The sequence below is a fragment of the Podarcis tiliguerta genome (assembly GCF_965153285.1).
Source record: "Podarcis tiliguerta genome assembly, chromosome: 8".
NCBI classification, from domain to species: Eukaryota; Metazoa; Chordata; class Lepidosauria; order Squamata; family Lacertidae; genus Podarcis; species Podarcis tiliguerta.
In genome coordinates, this window is record NC_139541.1 from 80,112,178 (window position 1) to 80,129,090 (window position 16,913).

Here is a 16,913-nt window from a genome sequence, read left to right on the forward strand (position 1 = left end):
GCTGTATTGCTTTAATATTGTTGAAAGCTGCCCAGAGTGGCTGGGGAAACCCAGCCAGATGGGCAGGGTATAAATAAATAAATTATTATTATTATTATTATTATTATTATTATTATTATTATTATTTATACCCTACCCATCTGACCGGGTTTCCCCAGCCACTCTAGCTGGCTTTCAACAAAATATTAAAATACAATAATCTATTAAACATTAAAAGCTTCCCTAAACAAAGCTGCCTTCAGGTGTCTTCTAAAAGCCAGAGAGTTGTTTATTTCCTTGACATCTGATGGGAGGGCCTTCCACAGGGCGGGCGCCACTACCGTGAAGGCCCTCTGCCTGGTTCCCTGTAACTTCACTTCCCACAGTGAGGGAACTACCAGAAGGCCCTTGGCACTGGATCTCGGTGTCTGGGCTGAACGATGGGGGTGGAGACGCTCCTTCGGGTATACTGGGCCTTTGAGGCCGTTTAGGGCTTTAAAGGTCAGCACCAACACTTTGAATTGTGCTCGGAAATGTACTGGGAGCCAGTGTAGTTCTTTCAGGACTGGTATTATATGGTCTCTTGTAGTTTCCGGATCACCTTCAAAGGTAGCCCCAAGTAGAGCGCATTGCAGTAGTCCAAACAGGAGATAACTAGAGCATGCACCACTTTGGCAAGACTGAATTTGGGACTGGAAAAACCAAGAGAATCTGAAATTGACAGGTTTGCACAGCCCCATTCAGGACAGCATTTCAACAGCATACACAGGGAAATGTTTTTTTTTGTTTTTTTTTCACCATAAAAGTTTTATTTAATGTTTTCAGGAACACAGTTCCTCATTTACTTCTGGCTTGATTTGGATTTAGATGTGGAAGCTCTCAGAGAAGAAAGTCTACGCCTCTTGGCTATTTGCTCTTGCCGTTTTTCCTTTGCCTCCTTCATTCTTTTAGCCAGAAGCTTGGCATATTCTGCAGCTTCATCCTTGTTCTTTTGGGTACGCTGCTTCTTCAGAGCAATACGCCTGCGCTTGTGTTGCAGGACCCTGGGAGTCACCAAGCGCTGAATCTTGGGTGCTTTGGTCCTGGGCTTCTTGCCTTCCTTGTTCAATGGCTTTCTCACAACATACTGACGGACGTCATCTTCTTTGGAGAGGTTGAACAGCTTTCGGATCCTGCTAGCCCTCTTGGGACCAAGCCGGCGAGGCACAGTGGTGTCAGTCAGTCCAGGAATATCTTTCTCTCCTTTCTTTACAATGACCAAATTCAAGACGCTTAAATTGGCATCAACAATGCAACCCCGAACAGATTTGCGCTTCCTTTCTCCAGTTCTTCTAGGGCGGTAACATGAGTGGCCCTTGCTGAGAAGCAAGCGGACACGTCCGTGAGTCAGGACCCCCTGCTTCATGGGGAAGCCTTGCTTGTCATTGCCACCGCTGATGCGGACAACGTATCCCTTCCACTCCTCGCCAAGAGCATCCGCGGAGACTTCCGTGGTCATGCGCTTCTCGTAGAAGGTGCGCAGCTTGCGCTCATCGTCCACTTCGATGAGTTTCTGGCAGCCGGTGGCTGGGAAGGAGATGTTCAGCTTCATGGCGCCGGCACAGCTTGCCTCGGGTCCGCCACGGGAAAGAGCCACAGGGAAATGTTTTGATTCCTCACTCCATCTGAGTCTAGCTGGTTCTTTGCTTTCTCTCTTCAGGAATTAAAAGTGGCGATGGGCAGTATAGGATGGGGCACAGGGACTTCAATGTGTGTGAAGTCTTGGAGCACCCTCTTGTGGAGAACGTAGATACCAAATCTCATGCAGCAACCGGTTTATAAAACTAATGAAAGGTGGGAAAGGAGCAGGTGCCGTTCCCCGCCTCCCCATAATCCTAGCCACCCCCCCAGCACACAAATCAATGGACTTGTCCAGTTAAAACAATGTCAGATCGCAGACCTTCCCACAGCACACAATTCATATTCTATGTACCAATAGCAAAACGTGTATATTCTGATGTAGCTGAAAAAGCCCAACCTGTCCTCAAGGGGGAGAGGAACTTTGGAGAAACTTCCAAGCTTTGCATAAGTCTTTTGGGGGAGGGAAACCCTATGGTGGGGGAGGTTTAGAAACCCCAAAACACCCCACTGGCGTCCTAGCATGCCCAGGGGACATGGGATGCAACTGATTGTTGGGTAAGGGACATAATGGAACTAAGTGGAACGGAGTGTCCAGGAAAAGGTATGGCTGGCCTGGCTGGAACCCTGACCTGGAGCGCTCTTAGGGATGGGGGGGGGGAATTGGAGTCACTTCACATTTAAAAGCAAGCTTGTACTTTCTGAAATGTGGACCGAAACCTAGCCGTCCTTTGAAATTTGCAGTTCTCTGAATTTTGCAATGCAAAAAGTCACGCAGCACAAAAATGTCCCTATCATAGTGTGCATATTAAGGCACAGGTGAGCATCAAGGTTGTTCCAAAATGCGTTATATTGAGGGAAATCGCCTTGCAAAAATGTGTCTGTGAGGGAAAGGTGCATATGAAACGTGTACATGCAAGGGAAATGTTTCACTAAAATGCTGGTGAATATTCATGAGGACTTCTTCATGGAAAATGCTAGCTCTTGTGGAAATGTAGAGAGCAGAATTTAAGGTGGGAAAGATTGAAATTCGACATCTTCGCCCATCTGTTACATTAGGAAGTTGTTACATCAAGAAGTTGTAGCAGAGGCTGGTCCATTAGGGTGAACGGGGCCACTGCCCCACCATTCTCAGCCACCCTCAGCCAACCCCCTACTTGCCTGCCTCCCTGTGTACAACCTGCCGTCGGCTCTAGCGCCACCTGCTGTCGGCCTCCTGCCTTGCAGCCCTGCCAGCCTCAAGCTGAGAATCTGCCTTCACTTCCCTGGCAAAGACAGATTCCGAAGAGGCACCTCCGAGACGTTGGAAGGCGTTATCCTGGAGGTGGAGAAGGCATCCGTGGTAGGGGAGGAGCAGATGCCAGAAAAGGCGCTCTCGAAGGCTTTCCGGAAGGATCTCATGCGGAAGACGTAGATGACCGGGTTGATGGCGGAGTTGGCATGGGAGAGGATGATGGAGGCCAGGATGAGCTGGTTCGGGATTGGGCAGGTTGGGCAGAGCAGCATGACCGTGTTGAGAATGTGGACCGGGAGCCAGCAGACGGTGAAGAAAAAGAGGATGATGAACAGCGACGTGGCTGTCTGCAGCTCTTTGCGGACAATCATCCGCCGCCTCTCCTGGGCGCTGACGTCCACCTCTCCCTCGGCCACCTTGCGGATTTGCTGCTTGACCTCTAGGAAGATGCGCCCATATAGGACCATCATGACCAACAGAGGAGCCAGCATGCAGGCCATGAAGTTGAAGTAGACCATGTAGGTGTTTGCGATGATGTCGTTGAAGAGGCACTCCCCGCTGGCTGGCAAGGGCTTGTGCCAGCCCATCATGGGCAGTAGGCCGATCAGAAGAGCCAGCACCCAGGACGCCAAGATCGCCAGGAGGGCGTTGAGGGGGCTCATCCAGCATTTGTACTGGAAAGGCTTGAGGATGGAGATGTACCTCTCGACGGCGATGGCCAGCAGCCCGAAGATGGAGGCTTGCGTCAACACCAGCAGCATGCACAACATCAGGAGGCAGAGCTGCGACCGGTAGCGGGGCAAACCCAGGTCGGTAAACTGGGCAAAAGGGATGACCACCGCCCCAACCAAGACGTCTGCCACGGCCAGCGAGACGAGGAAGTAGTTTGTGACGACGGCCCGCAGCTTCCGGCTCTGTAGGACGACGGCGCAGATGAAGACGTTGCCGACGATGGAGAACAGTGCGATCAGGCTCTCGCTCAATAAGTAGGGGACGTCCAGGGCCGGAGGCGACGTGGCGTTCACGGCTTGGAGGGGCTGCTGCTGCATGGAGGGCGAATGGTCATAGGCAGCCATTATGGAGCAGCAGCCATGTTGACGCTGTTAGGGAAAAGCTCTCCAGACTCCGCAGGTTGCTGGGCCCTGGTGAGTCCTGAGGAAGCCCAGGAGTCTGTGAAATGGGGCAGGGAAGGGGGGAAGAGTTCAGTCAATTGATAAATAGGTATTGCGTACCCTCCAACATTTCTCTGAGGGAAATAGGGACATCCTATCCAATAATAAAAAGGGATGCGGGTGGCGTTGTGGGTTAAACCACAGAGCCTAGGGCTTGCCGATCAGAAGGTCGGCGGTTCGAATCCCTGCGACGGGGTGAGCTCCTGTTGCTCGGTCCCTGCTCCTGCCAACCTAGCACGTCAAAGTGCAAGTAGATAAATAGGTACCGCTCCAGTGGGAAGGTAAACGGTGTTTCTGTGCGCTGCTCTGGTTCGCCAGAAGCGGCTTAGTCCTGCTGGCCACATGACCTGGAATCTGTACGCCGGCTCCCTCAGCCAGTAAAGCGAGATGAGCGCCGCAACCCCAGAGTCGTCCGCGACTGGATCTAATGGTCAGGGGTCCCTTTACATTTACCTATCCAATAATAATAATAATAATAATAATAATAATAATAATAATAATACAGTGGTACTTTGGGTTAAGAACTTCATTCGTTCTGGAGGTCCGTTCTTAACCTGAAACTGTTCTTAACCTGAGGTGCCACTTTAGCTAATGGGGCCTCCCACTGCTGCCGCGCCGCCAGAGCACGATTTCTGCTCTCATCCTGAGGCAAAGTTCTTAACCTGAAGTACTATTTCTGGGTTAGCAGAGTCTGTAACCTGAAGCATCTGTAACTTGAAGTGTCTGTAACCCGAGGTACCACTTTACAGTGTATTTCTGTAGACAGAGCTGCACTTTGTACTTTTTTCTCTGCAAGGTAGAACTGCTATCAAACCACCACAGGTCTAGGATTGGTGTTGTGCATGGGTAGTCAACACCAAATCAGAAACCGGGGGCCAGATCCGGCCCAACCGCCTTCTAAATCCGGCCCACGGACAGTCTGGGAATCAGCATGTTTTTACATGAGTAGAATATGAGTAGAAAACATTTGGCTTCTGAGATGCTCGAAAACCGAGGTTCAAATGTAATAAATAATAATAATAATAATAATAATATTTATACACTGCCCTTCTGACTGGGTTGCCCCAGCCACTCTGGGCGTCTTCCAACATATATAAAAAGACAATCAAACATTAACATTTTAAAAACTCCCCTATACAGGGCATGTTCAGATGTCTGGTAAAGGTTGCATAGTTACTTATCTTCTTGGCTCGGGGATCGCATAACTCCATATCCTCCAACATTTCTCTGATGAAAATAGGGACGTCCTACCATACCCTCCAACATTTCTCTGGTGGAAATAGGGATGTCCTAAGGAAAAGTGGATCCCTGCTCCTGCCAACCTAGCAGTTCAAAAGCATGTCAAAGTGCAAGTAGATAAATAGGTACCGCTCCGGAGGGAAGGTAATGGTGTTTCCGTGCGCTGCTCTGGTTCACCAGAAGCGGCTTAGTCCTGCTGGCCACATGACCCGGAAGCTGTACGCCGGCTCCCTCGGCCGATAAAGCGAGATGAGCGCCGCAACCCCAGAGTCGGCCACGACTGGACCTAACAGTCAGGTGTCCATTTACGTTTTAAGGAAAGGTGGGACATTTTGGAATCAAATCAGAAACCGGGACGGCTTCTGTAAATACGGCACTGTCCTTGGAAAACAGGGACACTTGTAGGGTCTGCTATTGCTGCATCTACTACATATTTAGAAAGCTGCTCATGTTTCCTATGCATTTGAACACCCCATAATCAAGTTTTGCATGTTGGTTCTTGAGATCGAGAAGGAGGTTTGTCCTCTATGTTTTGGTGCCATTGTTAATCGATGTGTGCTGGGCTGAACCTTTCAGAACCGCACTGATTTTTCACAATGCACTGAATTTTTTGGTTTATCAGCATTCCTGAGCAATGCCAGGTACTATATATTAGGGGCGCCTCTCAATATATTTGCATGATGGTTCCTGAGGTCGAATAGCAGGTTTCTGTCTCTGCCTGGATACTGTTGAACACCATATCAAATCAAGATGGCAGCCGGAACCTTTCAAAACTGCACCGATTTTTTTGTTTCTTTCTTTCTTAGAACTCTTGAGCGACACCAGGAATGAGGCATGTTATTATTTACTTATTATATATTACTATCTGCCCTTCGTCAGAAGGTCTCAGGCTGGGTTACATTAATATAAAACACAACCTTTAAAACAGTTTACTTGCACTGACTGACCAAAACTTCTCTGATAAACCAGGACTCTGTTTTGCACCGAAGGCACCTTAAAACTACAGTGGTGCCCCGCAAGACGAAAGGGTTTTCCGTTTTGGAGGTGCTTCGCAGGACGAATTTCTCTATGGGCTTGCTTCGCAAGACGAAAATGTCTTGCGATTCCTGGGGGTTTTTTTCCGCTCCCCACCCCCTTTTTCTAAGGCACTAAGCTGCTAATAGCCTTTTAGCAGCTAATCCGCTAATCCCTTAAACCTTTAATAGCCGCTAATAGCCGCTAAACCGCTAATAGCGCTAATCCGCTAATGGGCTTGCTTCGCAAGATGAAAAAACCGCTAGACGAAGAGACTCGCGGAACGGATTATTTTCGTCTTGCGGGGCACCACTGTAGTGTCTTTGCGGCTGATTCTTCCACTTCCACTCAGAAATTGCTTATAAATATATGACAGCGTTCCCAGATTTCATCCTTTTTCTGTATCTGTGGTTTTCCAGACTCTCCTCATTCAGGGAATGGCACCCTTTCCACATGGACTCATCTGCTGGGCGAGGTGTGAGAGAGAAAGAATCTTCTCAGTGAAGAGGATTTAGGGGGAATGTTCTAAACTGCACCCTCAGTTCACGCCAGGCACTGATCATGGCATCATTGCTCCCCCAAAATGCACCTCAAATTCTCTAGCTAGCAGAAAATTGCTAGTGGCCAACAGACATTATCACTGCCATTATTTATCTTCTCATTAAGGAAGATGATAAGTTTCCAGGAAACCCAAGGGGGTCCTGTCTGAAGAACACAGAAACGTGGGAAGATGTTCCGACTATTGGTCTATCTAGTTTGGTATGGTCTATAGCACACGGGTGGCGCTGTGGGTTAAACCACAGAGCCTAGGACTTGCCGATCAGAAGGTCAGCGGTTTGAATCCCCGCGACGGGGTGAGCTCCCGTTGCTCGGTCCCTGCTCCTGCCAACCTAGCAGTTCGAAAGCACAAAGTGCAAGTAGATAAATAGGTACCGCTCTGGCGGGAAGGTAAGCGGCGTTTCCGTGAGCTGCTCTGGTTCGCCAGAAGCAGCTTAGTCATGCTGGCCACATGACCCGGAAAAACTGTCTGCGGACAAACGCCAGCTCCCTCGGCCTGTAAAGCGAGATGAGCGCCGGAACCCCAGAGTCATCTGCAACTGGACTTAGCAGTCAGGGGTCCCTTTACCTTTTTAGTGCTTTAAATGGGTGGCATGAAAGCGTCCCAGCTCAGCCCGTTTGTCCTTCTGCCTCTGTTTTGTCTACGCTGACTAGCCAGCGACACACAACTTATTTGTCAAGGGTCAGATGGCTTCCTCCCAGGTTTCAGGACTGTTCTTTCCCATACTTCCTCCAAATATATAGAATCAGAGAACTGTAGAGTTGGAAGGGACCCTGAACATCATCTAGACCAACCCCCTGCCATGCAGACGGCCCATACGGGGTTCGAACCTGCAACCATGGCGTTATCAGCATCATGATCTAACCAACTATCTCCAGCTTCAATCTGACGCAAATATTTTTGCCAATCACTCTTAAGACGTAAGAGGAGGACACACACAGAACCCCAAACCCAAACTAAATATTATTTATGTATTTCACAAAAAAATCCGGGGCACAGATTTTCCCTCAAAAAGGAGGTACTGTAGTTGGATGTTCTGGGTTTTCCCCAGCATTTGCGTGGAAGGGAATTTTGTGGGGAGTAAAATAAGTGGCATTTCCAAAGCTTGTTTCAAGGCACAACCACCAGTCCTCGCATTCCCCCGCCCTCAGTGTGTTGCCAGGTGTTTGGGGCAAAGGCCCATGGCACAAGTTGGCACAATAGTTCCATATGCTAATTTGTATGTCAAGCTGCCTGTTGGAAATGAAAGGGGTGGCCGGCCGATCTCTTGCCAGCAGTGCCCTTTGCGATGCACATAGCTGCTTTTCCCGCAGAGTAAAAATAATATTTTTTAAAGGGCACCCCCCCCAAGACCACCATTTAACCCTTGCCTCTCCCCCCACCATTTACCCGGCCACACTTTTAATTAACAGCTTCCCCTCACTGTTTGCTAACTCCTCCGCACCGATCTCTGGGTCCAGCATCAACAAGTACAAATCGGGCGACATTATTTTTAGTTTCCCAAGTGTTAAAGAGGCCAAGCTAGGAGTGATAAAGGGGGAATTTAGACCTCTGGGCAGTTGGGATAGCACAGCCTAATTCAAGTCTTAAAACAGGGGTCAGCAAACTTTTTTAGCAGGGGGCCGGTCCACTGTCCCTCAGACCTTGTGGGGGGCCGGACGATATTTTTTGGGGGGGAAATGAACGAAATCCTATGCCCCACAAATAACCCAGAGATGCGTTTTAAATAAAAGCACACATTCTACTCATGTAAGAACATCAGGCAGGCCCCACAAATAAACCAGGGATGCATTTTAAATAAAAGGGCACATTCTACTCATGTAAAAACGCACTGATTCCCAGATCGTCCACGGGCCGGATTTAGAAGGCGAATGGGCCAGATCCCCCCCCCCCCGGGTCTTAGTTTGCCTACCCATGTCTTAAAAGTTTTCATCCTTGTTTCATTGATGAAGAAGCAAAAGGGATCTCTGACTCACCCACAGATCTCTGTCCCTGGACTGGCTGCTATTGAAAAGATCAAGACTGGGGTGGGGTGGGAAAAGCAAGCTCACAGCCCACCCCCAAAGCGCTTCCACAGCCTGTGCTGCCTCTTCCGTCTGCGTCTTTGTCCTTTTTTTCTTTTTTGTGGCGCCCGTGTTGTGATTACAAAAGTCAGATCTGATAAGTGGCGGTTGGCATACAAAAGCACCTGTATTTTCCACGGAAAGGGATGGGCAGGCGGCTGGGCAGCCTGGCTCCGTGGCAGAACATCTGCTTTGCATGCAGAAGGTTCAGGGTTCAATCCCCAGGTTCTCCAGGGATCCGGCGGATCTGTCAGTCCCGGGTTCCCGCCGTTGCTTGTTTTCCCCCAACTCTTCCATTCAGTTCTCTGGGATTCTGCAAATCCGGAGGGGAGTCATAGAATGATAGAATCATAGAGTTGGAAGAGACCACAAGGGCCATCGAGTCCAACCCCCTGCCAAGCAGGAAACACCATCAGAGCACTCCTGACATATGGTTGTCAAGCCTCTGCTTAAAGACCTCCAAAGAAGGAGACTCCACCACACTCCTTGGCAGCAAATTCCACTGTCGAACAGCTCTTACTGTCAGGAAGTTCTTCCTAATGTTTAGGTGGAATCTTCTTTCTTGTAGTTTGGATCCATTGCTCCGTGTCCGCTTCTCTGGAGCAGCAGAAAACAACCTTTCTCCCTCCTCTATGTGGCATCCTTTTATATATTTGAACATGGCTATCATATCACCCCTTAACCTTCCCTCCTAGGCGGTGGAATGGCGCCTCGGATCATCATCATCATTTTTAACTTGTATACCGTCTTTCTATCTTACAATACTCGAGGCGGTTTACAAGCTGAAGAAACAAAAAATGTACATCTTATAACAATCTAATGCGATACAAAAATGTGATAATAAAACACAACTTTAAATAGGCAACCTGCATCAAAAAAGTAACATTCAGCAATCATTAAAGGTAAAGGTAAAGGGACCCCTGACCATTAGTTCCAGTCGTGCCCGACTCTGGGGTTGTGGCGCTCATCTCGCTTTATTGGCCAAGGGAGCCGGCGTACAGCTTCCGGGTCATGTGGCCAGCATGACTAAGCCGCTTCTGGAGAACCAGAGCAGCGCACAGAAACGCTGTTTACCTTCCCGCTGGAGCGGTACCTATTTATCTACTTGCACTTTGACGTGCTTTCGAACTGCTAGGTTGGCAGGAGCAGGGACCGAGCAACGGGAGCTCACCCCGTCGCGGGGATTCGAACCGCCGACCTTCTGATCGGCAAGTCCTAGGCTCTGTGGTTTAACCCACAGCGCCACCCGCGTCCCCAACAATCATTAGACTAGTATAAAGTAATAATATCAACATATAAAAGTTAAACAGAAATCCACTCAACAGTTACAATAAAGAATATCTAAACTATAATCAATAAAACAACAGCAAGCCACAGTACATAATACAATACACATTGAGAAGCAGAGACTAGAGGGTAGAGCAAGGCAGGTGGAAAGAGGCCTTGCCTGATGGAGTCTCTCCCCTCATAGTTCTTCCTCCTTCCGGCAACTCTGGCAGCCAAGCTGGGGCCAAATGTCTTGATCTGCTTCCCTTTGGACCACAGCGGCGAGACTGGGGGGGGGGGGGGTTCCTGTCGCCTGGGCAGCCCAGGACCTCCACTAATACTGCCCAGCCTTGCACCCCAGCAGAGATGCTCATGCAGTGGTTTGACTTCACAGCCAGAGGCAGCTAGACTGGTGACTGGGAGCAACCGCCGAGACCACATAACACCTGTCTTGAAAGACCTACATTGGCTCCCAGTACGTTTCCGAGCACAATTCAAAATGTTGGTGCTGAACTTTAAAGCCCTAAATGGCCTCAGTCCAATATACCTGAAGGAGCGTCTCCACCCCCATCGTTCTGCCCGGATACTGAGATCCAGCGCCGAGGGCCTTCTGGCGGTTCCCTCATTGCGAGAAGCCAAGTTACAGGGAACCAGGCAGAGGGCCTTCTCGGTAGTGGCACCCGCCCTGTGGAACGCCCTCCCACCAGATGTCAAGGAAATAAACAACTATCTGATTTTTAGAAGACATCTGAAGGCAGCCCTGTTTAGGGAAGCTTTTAATGTTTAATAGATTGTTGTATTTTAATATTTTGTTGGAAGCTGCCTAGAGATAATTTCGTCAGGCATCGCAGTGGGCACAGCAGAAGCAGGAAAGAGGAGAATCGCCAGCTTTTTCTTCTTCCGGGGCTCTCTTGCCTTAAGCAGCAGCCGTGGCACAATGAGTGAACGGATCAACATTTTCTCCTTGCAGGGAGATCAAATGAAAAGGTAAATCATCACCTGCAAAAGAAAAAGGAAAAGTCTCGTTTGCTGGCTCTACCTAGGTTTCAGCAGCACAGGAGCCCTGCAGGATATAAAGAGCACACCTAGCACAGCGCCTGTGCCGATTTAGGAACAACACGTCAGTTTATTCTCTGCATCTGGGTCAGCAAACAAGTCTCCTCTAATTTGCTTTATTTTTAAAGTTATTTACTTTTACGTCAAACGAGCCTATAAATCTCTTATCTGGGACCATGTCTGATGTAGAAGAAGAGGGGGGGGGCACCCAAACCATTGTGAGAGGCCTTTTATCAAATGGACGGCTCATTAAACTCGTTACGCTTCTAAAAGTGATGAAGAGAGCCGAGAACAGCTGTGGATACAGTCTGGATAAATAAATACACATTAATAGGAGGTGGGAGCCCGGCCTGATTTCATGTCTGCAAAAGGGGAACATCGGTGGGTTTCTGTGAGGAAACGTAGAGGATTGGGTTTGTTTCTCTCTTGCTCTCTCTCTCTCGGTTGCGTAATCTATGTTCTGGGAAAACTGTGTTTTGTATTGCCTTGGTGATAAACATAAATATTGATTGAATGAAACCTTGCACATTGTGTGAGGGGGTCAGGATGTTAAATGAAATTCAAAGGAGCGCAAGATGGCAGAGAGGCATAATCTCTCACCATAGTGCCTTTTATTCCTGGACTTGCTATAATAATGATTTCTATAATAATTTTATTATTCCTACTCTGCCCATCTGGGCTATCATCACAATCATCATAAATTTACTGCATTTATATCCAACTTTTACTGTGTGGTAAATAAAAATATGCCCTTTTCCCTTATGGGGTATCCAAGAGCCCATATAGAGTCCTTACATAGGTTCCCTATTGGTAGGAGAAAACAACAGAGGCCAACCAGAGAATATTGAGAAGCAAAGCAGCTAGTAAGCTTGATCTTTATTGATCTGTTGCAACAGGGTGCTCCCCTCACACGCAGGAGAGGAAGAGGACCCCCAAATTTGCTGTGCAAGGGCTTATAAAGACTTTTGAAATTCCCATTCTGTAGATCAAGACCACCCCCAGAAACATTATGCATACATCACAGAAGGGGTGTAACCTAAGACCACCCCTCAGATACATCCCACTTACATCACAGAAATTTAAATGTTGTTTTTCTCCTGTCACAGTTTATCTCCTGTCTGGCAAGTTACTTGATTGGATTTCCTGGGGAGCCTGGCCATTCTTTTGTAGTGGTAAAATACTTATTTCCTGGGCCAGGTCACAGGCTCACACCTTATTCAAACAGATATATCTTGTGAGGAAAGAGACAATGGGGAGGCTTTTCCAGTTTAACCTTGCAGGGAAAGGTTTTGGTCAGTTTAGGAATCAAAATGGTTCCAGGTTGGTCTTCCTGTGTTGATCTATGTATGTGCAGTTATGAACATTACCATATATCTAATACCATAAAATTCCTATCACAACTGCAAGGAGCTCAAGGTGGCTGGCGGGCATGGCTCTCCCCCTTTCATGCCCACAACAGCCCTGTGAGGTAGGTGAGGCTGAGATGTAGGCCCAATGAGCTGCATGGCCAAGTGGGCATTCGAACCCTGCTCTCCCGGGTCCTAGTCCGACACTCTAACCACTGTGCCACACAGCCTTATAAATTTCCACCTCACCGTTTAGCTCAAAGAATTCTCAAGATGGCAGAGATGTAGACAGATAGATGTTTTATTTTTTTATTGAATTTATATACCGCCCTATACCTGGAGGTCTCAGGGCAGCTCATAGAACAAAAACAAAATATAAAACCACAAAATATGGAATCAAATATAAAAAAACAACCCAATAGAAAAGGCTTTTGTTGTTATGGATTGCTGTATGTGCTTGCCTGTTCAATTTTAAGCTGTGTTTGTCTATTATTTTCTATTACAGTGGTGCCTTGCAAGACGAAAAGAATCCGTTCCGCGGGTCTTTTCGTCTTGCGAAGCAAGCCCATTGGCGGATTAGCGCTATTAGCGCTATTGACAATTTAAGGGCTAAAAACAGATTTTTAAGGCTTGGGGGATTAGCGGTTTTGCTGCTAAAATGCTTTTATCAGCTTAGCGCTTCAGGAAAAGGGGTTTTGGAGCGGGGAAAAAATTCAATTTTTTTCGTCATTTTTCGTCTTGCGAAGCAAGCCCATAGGGAAATTCGTCTTGCGAAGCGCCTCTGCAAACGGAAAACCCTTTCGTCTTGCGGGTTTTCCGTCTTGCGAGTCATTCGTCTTGCGGGGCACCACTGTAGTCTGAATCTTCTTTCTCTCCAAGGTGGAATGCAAACCGATCAGTTAGATAATGCGGGTTCTTTACTAAGCCTTCATTCTGATTTGCTTGCAGGGAGGTTAGACGATGCTGTGTCAAAGCAAGCATCGTCCCATACTTTACAGTGCATTTCCAGGGGGCCGCATTCTGTCCTGGGCAATGTTTCAGGGGCCGCATCCTGGTGGTAGGTGGAGCCAGCATCAAACACAAGCAGAAGAGCAATTCAATGTTAAACATCGGCTTTGTACATGGGTAGGCAAACTAAGGCCCGGGGGCCGAATCCAGACCAATTGCCTTCTAAATCTGGCCCGTGGACGATCGGGGAATCATCGTGTTTTTACACGAGTGGAATGTGTCCTTTTATTTAAAATGCATCTCTGGGTTATTTCTGGGGCCTGCCTGGTGTTTTTACACGAGTAGAATGTGTGCTTTTATTTAAAATGCATCTCTGGGTTATTTGTGGGGCATAGGAATTCGTTCATTATTATTTTTTCAAAATATAGTCTGGCCCCCCACAAGGTCTGAGGGACAGTGGACAGGCCCCCTGCTGAAAAGGTTTGCTGATCCCTGCCTTTTGTTCCTGCAGATATTCACCCCCCACCCCCCTTGATCTCTACCCTCTATGCAGGCCCAAAACCAAAGTTTTAGGACACATTTCAGCCAGGCAGAAGCAGGGGAGACAAAGACTGTGGGAGATAAGAATCCGGAGGGCCAGCATGCAAGGCATGGAGGGCCGCATCCGGGCTGTGGGCCTGAGGATCCCCAATCCTCTTAAAACACAAATAAACATTGTAAAAGACAGGGATAAATGGATCTGAAATGAAAAGGGGGGGGGGCAGAGAAGTCTTCGCTGGCCTGCTGACCTCTGGATGTTTTGGACTACAACTCCCATGAGCCCCAGCGATGGGAATGCTGGGGGCTGATGGGAGTTGTAGTCCAAAACATCCAGAGGCCACCAGTATGGCAGAAGCCAAAGGAAAGCTTTCACAGGACAGATACCACCTTGCCAAATGCATAAATAGTTGTCTCTCCCCTGGAATATAGGGGAAATGGCTATATTTTCCCCTTCATAGAATCATAGAGTTGGAAGAGACCACAAGGGCCATCGAGTCCAACCCCCTGCCAAGCAGGGAACACCATCAGAGCACTCCTGACATATGGCTGTCAAGCCTCTGCTTAAAGACCTCCAAAGAAGGAGACTCCATCACACTCCTTGGCAGCAAATTCCACCGTCGAACAGCTCTTACTGTCAGGAAGTTCTTCCTAATGTTTAGGTGGAATCTTCTTTCTTGTAGTTTGGATCCATTGCTCCGTGTCCGCTTCTCTGGAGCAGCAGAAAACAACCTTTCTCCCTCCTCTAGGTGACATCCTTTTATATATTTGAACATGGCTATCATATCACCCCTTAACCTCCTCTTCTCCAGGCTAAACATGCCCAGCTCCCTTAGCCGTTCCTCATAAGGCATCGTTTCCAGGCCTTTGAGCATTTTGGTTGCCCTCCTCTGGGCACGTTCCAGTTTGTCAGTGTCCTTCTTGAACTGTGGTGCCCAGAACTGGACACAGTACTCCAGGTGAGGTCTGACCAGAGCAGAATACAGTGGCACTATTACTTCCCTTGATCTAGATGCTATACTCCTATTGATGCAGCCCAGAATTGCATTGGCTTTTTTAGCTGCCGCGTCACACTGTTGGCTCATGTCAAGTTTGTGGTCAACCAAGACTCCTAGATCCTTTTCACATGTACTGCTCTCAAGCCAGGTGTCACCCATCTTGTATTTGTGCCTCTCATTCGAATGCCCTCATTCGAATGCCCACATTTAAAGAGTCCCGTTTATCTTGCCCCTGGCACTCACTGAAAATTGTAAGGTTACTTACTAAATAAATAGGAATATGTTAACAGCAACAACCTCTAAAGGGGCCTGTTTCTTTGATTCTGGAAGCAAACTGATGAAAAACTGGTGGATGCCACACGGCTGCATTTGCGCAAATCATTTTCCCTGAAGGCCAGAGGGCCTGGGATGTAATGTCGGCTTTAGGAACATTTTATCCCCGCTGCCTCGGCCCAGATTAACGGAGTAGCTAAACACTCTCCAGATAAGGTGGGCCTCACATCTGCTGGCTTTCCCAGAGAAGCGTGTGCTAGAAAGAAAAATAATTAAATGGGTGTGTCCTGCTTCGATGCAATTCAGATTAACCTTTCCTGTCAGTAGCTGTTTTAAGGAGGATGCATCGGGGCTTTTCCCCACATCCCTCCAAGCAAACAGCCCCAATTTCCACAGCCCCTGTCAATCTCACTTCTCTAGGGGCAACTGATGGTGGGAGAGGGCAACTGAGACTCCTCAGGCAGGGCAGATTTGGCCCTGGGGCTTCCAGGCTGCTGGTCCTCACTGAATTAATAATAATAATAATAATAATAATAAATAATAATAATAAAAAAACTTTATTTATATCCCATCCTTCCCAGCCGAAGCCAGGCTCAGAGCGGCTAACAACAGTCAAATAACACAACATTCTAAAATCATTTCGTTATAAAATCAGTTATAATAAAATTACTATCACGGTCCCACAGTATGAAATATCAGGAACCCTATGACCAGCAGGTGAGGCCTTCTTGGTGCTCCTGCCTCCAGTGGGGGGCTGATCGGTTGGTGTGTTGAGCTGTGATGGGGCCTTCTCAGTGGTGGTTCCCCATTCGTTGAATTTCCTCTGTGGCGAAGTGCGGCTGCCGTTTTCATTGACGATTTTCATGGGGAATTTGGGAACATCCCTGTTCACTCAAGCATTGGGTGGCTTGAAGATAATGTTCCTGGCAACCCTGAAACCAGTGGTTGAGAAAACGTGATGATTTTTATCTGAGTTTCCCGTGTTGCAGGGGGTTGGACTAGATGACCCCTGGGGTCCCTTCCAGCTCTACAAAGCTATGATTTTATGATTAGTAGTATATATTTATTTAAACCCCGCCTTTCTCCTTGACAGCATCTCAAACCAACTAACAGATAAAAATAGGAACAGCTAAAGTATGTTGGGGGTAATTGTTACAAAAACGATTAAACATTAAAAGAATTAAAACTAACTCTTCATCTAATATATTAAAACCCTACAAACCAGCACAACACCAGCACTTTCATTAAAAGCAGTCAGTTCCCCAAAGCCTGCTGGAATAAGAAAGTATTTACCTGCTGGCAGAAGGACAGCAAGGAGGGAGCCAGTCTAACTTCTTGAGGCAGAGAGTTCCAAAGTCTGGGAGCAGCCACCAAGAAGGCCCTGTCCCATCTCCCCACCAAGTGTGCCTGTCAGGGAGGCGGGACTGAGAGAAGGGCCTCCCCTAAAGATCTTGTACGAGGGGATGCCATCTTTGTTATTGATAGGTTTGCTGCTTGGACTGCTTTGGGAGGAGGGTAGCTTGTAAATTCTATTGTTGTTAACTACAGAGATTTTTTTAAATACTGGATAGAATCTGTATATCTGCACTTTCCAGAAACAGACTGAATAATT

The 16,913-nt window shown here is 47.8% G+C and overlaps 2 protein-coding genes across 2 annotated transcripts; both read right to left on the minus strand.

Moving 5' to 3' along the window:
* Nucleotides 1-777: 777 nt before the first annotated feature.
* On the minus strand, nt 778-1,608 carry LOC310683347 (small ribosomal subunit protein eS6-like). The gene has a single exon (XM_083453190.1). The coding sequence runs from the start codon at nt 1,568-1,570 to the stop codon at nt 821-823; it is 750 nt and encodes a 249-aa protein (XP_083309316.1). The 5' UTR covers nt 1,571-1,608; the 3' UTR covers nt 778-820.
* A 1,015-nt stretch (nt 1,609-2,623) lies between these two features.
* On the minus strand, nt 2,624-9,088 carry LOC310682838 (adenosine receptor A1-like). The gene is made up of 2 exons (XM_083452020.1): nt 8,791-9,088; nt 2,624-4,000 (listed from the first exon to the last, which is right to left on the minus strand). The coding sequence occupies exon 2, from the start codon at nt 3,904-3,906 to the stop codon at nt 2,854-2,856; it is 1,053 nt and encodes a 350-aa protein (XP_083308146.1). The 5' UTR covers nt 3,907-4,000; nt 8,791-9,088; the 3' UTR covers nt 2,624-2,853.
* Nucleotides 9,089-16,913: the final 7,825 nt, after the last annotated feature.